Genomic DNA, 4,449 nt, shown 5'->3' with positions numbered 1-4,449 from the left:
ATACCTGATTTCTTTGGAACCACTTGAGTGGGGCTCACCCATTTGCTATCTGAGATGGGGTAGATGATGCCTGCATCAAGTAACTTGACTACCTCTTTCATTACTCCCTCCTTCATGTTGGGATTCAACCGGCGCTATGCTTCTCGGGAGGGTCGAGTATCTTCTTCCAAATGGATCCGGTGCATACAGATAGAGGGGTCAATGCCTTTCAAATCTGCCACTGTCTAACTAATAGCCTCTTTATACTCCTTTAACACTGCGAGCAGACTATCTTCTTGGTCTTTTTGTAAGTCGGAAGCAATGATGACCGGCAGGGTGTTGTTAGACCCCAGAAATGCAGATTTGAGCTTTGCTGGCAGGGGCTTCAACTCAAGCTTCGGTGGAGACAGTAGGGATGGAACAGGAGGAGTGCTTGATGTCACCAATAGGGGCTCCTTTACTACTCTCCATGGATGGAAATCTGCACTAGCGGCTGTTTCTAGCAATTCATGGACCTCTTGAATATACTGGTCGGTGTTGAATTCTTCAAAGTCGAAATAATTCAGGCAAGCTTCCATTGGATCCTTTGTCAGGAGACTGGGTAGTGAGTCTTCTATATATTCTTCAATGCTGTCCAAAAAGAAACACTCATTCTGATCAAGAGCATGCTGAAATGCAGTAAAGATATTCAACCGAACCTTCATATTGCCAAATGAGATCTCCATGACTCCAGTTTGACAGTTGATGCATGCATTTGCTGTGGCTAAGAATGGACGCCCAAGGATGACAGGAACCAGCTTCTCAGGATTGAGCACAGGCTCGGTATCGAGCACTATAAAGTCAACTGGGAAGAAAAATTTATCCACCTGGATGATCACATCCTCTACAATCCCTCTAGGCTTCTTAATTGACTGATCAGCTAGTTGTAGAATTACTGTGGTGGGCTTTAGCTCCCCTAGGCCCAGCTGCTGATATACTGAATAGGGAAGTAAATTCACTCCAGCTCCTAGATCTAAGAGTGCCTTATCAATCTCTCTTTTTCCGATGATGCATGAAATTGTAGGAGCCCCAGGGTCCTTGAACTTCGGAGGAGTGTTGTGCTTAATCTGGGAATTTACTTGCTCAGTCAGAAGAACTTTCTTGGGGATGTGGTTTCTGGTCTTCCGCTTTTGAGGACACAGGTCTTTAAGGAACTTGGCATAGGCAGGCACTTGTGCAATGGCATCAAGAAGGGGAAGATTGATCTTTACCTGTTTGAACATCTCCATCATTCCTTGTATTTTCTCTCCTTGTTTCCCAAAGTGGGAAGGTGCCTTGAGACGTTCTGGGAAGGAGGCTGGTGGCTCATATGGGATCTCTGGAGTGGATGCTGCTGATGATGAAGCCTCATTGCTTACTTGCTTGCTTTTATCATTCTGCAAATTCTGTGCAACCTCCGTGTGTTCATCCTTCTTCTCCTCCACATGATTGTCAACTATTTTGCTGCTTCTCAAGGTGGTGATGGCTTGAACTTGCTGATGGTATGAAGTCCCCTCATCGACCATGTAGTGCCCCTTAGGGTTTACCACTGGCTGACTTGGAAGCTTTCCTTCGTCTCTTTTGTTGATGGTGTTGGCAAGTTGTCCAACTTGAGCTTCTAGCTTGGCAATGGATTGGGAATGTGAGTTGACTATTTCCTCTTGAGATTTGATTGACTGCTTGATCTCGCTGGTCAGCTCAATCACTGCTTTTACTATCTGATCCTCAAAATTAGACTCTGAAGGAGCTTGGTAGTGCTGCTGTGGAGGCCGGTAAGTGGACTGAGGTTGGTAGGGCTGCCTGTTGGATTGAGACTGATTATGTGGCCCTGGGGATGAGTTGCTTGAATTCTTCCATGAGAAATTTGGATGATTTCACCACCCGGGGTTGTACGTATTGGAGTACGGATCATTACCCGATCTGGAGAAAGCTGCATTAACCTGCTCATTAGAAATGTCAGTATAATTTCTAGTAACAGGGCAGTTATTTACATGATGCATAGGACTGGAACAGAATGAGCATGCTTCAGTGTGTGTGTGAGCAGTATTAGGAGCAAAGCCAGCAGTCAACAGAACTTGATCTAACTTCTTGGTGATAGCCTCAACTACTTGGTTGGCCATGTTTGGGGAATGGCCGGCTTCATACAAACTCTCCGTCTTGGGTGCTTTAGGTGCTGGTGCCCTTCGTCTGGCGGAAACCTGCTGAAGAGAATTGTTACTCAAGTTTTCAAACATAGACCATGCTTCATCTTCGCTTTTCAACATGAATGTCCCCCCACATGATGCATCTACCATTTTTCTATTGGACTTGGTCAGGCCATCATAAAAACATGGCACTAGCTGCCATTTCGGGACAGCGTGGTATGGACATGATCTAAGCAAGCTCTGCAACCTATCCCAAGTCTCATGGAAATCCTCTCCCACATACTGGGAGAAGGTAGTAATGGCTCTCCTAGTATCATTGGTCATGCCTATGGGAAAGTACTTCTTAAGAAATTCTTGTTGCAATTGAGCCCAAAAAGTGATAGAATTGGGTGTTAAGGACTGGAACCAATGTTTGGCTTTTTCCTTGAGGGAGAAAGGAAAAAGACGCATGCTTAGGGCATCCTCAGTGAATCCATTCATTTTAGTGGTCTCACATATTGCTTCGAAATCACCGAGGAATTCATAAGGATTTTCAGTGCTAAGCCCTAAGAAGGAAGGTAAACTTCGTATAGTGCTAGGCTTAATTTCATAATGGGTTGCCGTAATTTCCGGCAACCGGAGACATGTGGGAGTAGTGTAAGTGGTAGGGAGATAGTTATCTTGCAATGCTAAATGGTTACCATCCCCTATGGTCTCAGTGGAACGCTCTTGTAGCAAATTAGAGTTCTTTTGGGATCTAATTTGTCGAAGGGTGCGTTCAATTTCAAGGTCGCAAGAAATTAATGGAAAAGACAAAGAACGACGACCTAGCATAAAGTAAATAGAAATTTAAAAAGAATAGAAAGAAACTAAGCTAAAACAGAAAATAAACAAAGCTCACAAACGGCCTTAGATGCACTCAGGGTCTGGATGCAGGTTGTCGCAAGTGCGCTCGATCGCACAGCAAGGTGCGCTCGAGCGTACTGTCGCAGATGGGTGAGAGCGCAAGAGGCGAGGGCTCGAGCGCTGCTGGCTTGATGCCTGCTGGAGTGCGTCCGTGCGCTCGATCGCACACGGCCTGCGCTCGATCGCAGTCCAGAGAAGGTAGCCTACGGACCTATTTGCAAATTCTAAAAAACAAAAACCAAACACACAACAGAATTAAAATTAGCAACTTAAAACAGAAAAATAAATTATTAAGCTAAATGTAATCCTTAAATTTTGACAATAAAACCGTTAAGCAGTCCCCGGTAACAGCGCCAAAAATTGATGTGGTATTTTTGTGACCAAAAATATCAATTATAAAAATAACCACTCGCAATAGAACGAATCTTTGTAGGATACGGCTATAGAGAGGGTGTCGAACCTCGAGGACTACAGGGGTTTTATTATCAAAATTCAAAAGATTAAAATCAACTTAATTAAAAGGGAATGATTTGTTTGTGTGAAATTGAAGTGCATAAAATAAACGGAAATAAAGGAAGTAAATGTATGAGAGAGAGAGAGTAGGGTATTGACTTCACCACAATCCGCACATCAATGGTTAACCATATTTAATTCTAGCACTTCATTCTATGCATGTTATAATTTCAACAATAAAGCATATAAAAATAATTTCATACAATCAAAGGCATAGCATAACCCATCTTCGGTTGGCACGGACCGTCTACCTAAATTACACTAAACTAGGGTGTAGTACGATCCGTCTTCCCTAGGCATGGCCTATCTAACCCTATTGATGCATGCCAATTAAGAACCATTGTATAACCATCATTCTTATAATCACATAAAATAAGAATGATTTGAGTTCAATAATAGTAAAATAATTTCTAAGACAAGATAAGAATTTTACTAATATTGAATTGGAATTTAAAGAACAATTACATTTAATATGAAGAACATAAATCAATTGTAGCAATCCTCAGAGTTATACAATCACATGCATAAATTGAAAGATTAAAAATTAAATACAATCAAACCATTGTGCTTGCAAAGGGCTACATCAATACCCCACAATTGGGTTTAGTTGTTCATGATCTCCAAAGCTTCACAGACTATTTTACTGAATTTTGCTCTAAGAGGCGGTGTGTTTGTTTTCAATGTTTAGAGCCCTATTTATAGGGAATTGAAAAACCCTAAAACCCTAGAAATCCTCATAAAATCGGAGGTCAGTCTCCCAGTCCAATTGTGAGATTGAAATCCAAGTCCATGCTGGAGAGGAATTCTTGCCGTGCACTGTACACTCGTGTGCGCTCGATCCAAGATTTGGTGTGCTCGAGCACAGTGCGCTCAGGCCTAGCTGGTGTGCGCGCGAGCGCAGGTATGCGCT

General features: G+C 42.8%; 1 protein-coding gene across 1 annotated transcript; it reads right to left on the bottom strand.

Annotated features, from left to right (window-relative positions):
• Positions 1-224: 224 nt before the first annotated feature.
• LOC148583059 (uncharacterized) lies at positions 225-1,523 on the bottom strand. The gene is made up of 3 exons (XM_088511523.1): positions 1,293-1,523; positions 867-1,229; positions 225-632 (listed from the first exon to the last, which is right to left on the bottom strand). Exons 1-3 carry the CDS (start codon positions 1,521-1,523, stop codon positions 225-227), a joined length of 1,002 nt encoding a protein of 333 aa, XP_088367649.1.
• Positions 1,524-4,449: the final 2,926 nt, after the last annotated feature.

This window comes from Corylus avellana, chromosome 11 (assembly GCF_965113065.1).
Source record: "Corylus avellana chromosome 11, dhCorAvel1.hap1.2, whole genome shotgun sequence".
Taxonomy (NCBI): domain Eukaryota; kingdom Viridiplantae; phylum Streptophyta; class Magnoliopsida; order Fagales; family Betulaceae; genus Corylus; species Corylus avellana.
This window is presented reverse-complemented; position numbering and strand designations above follow the sequence as displayed.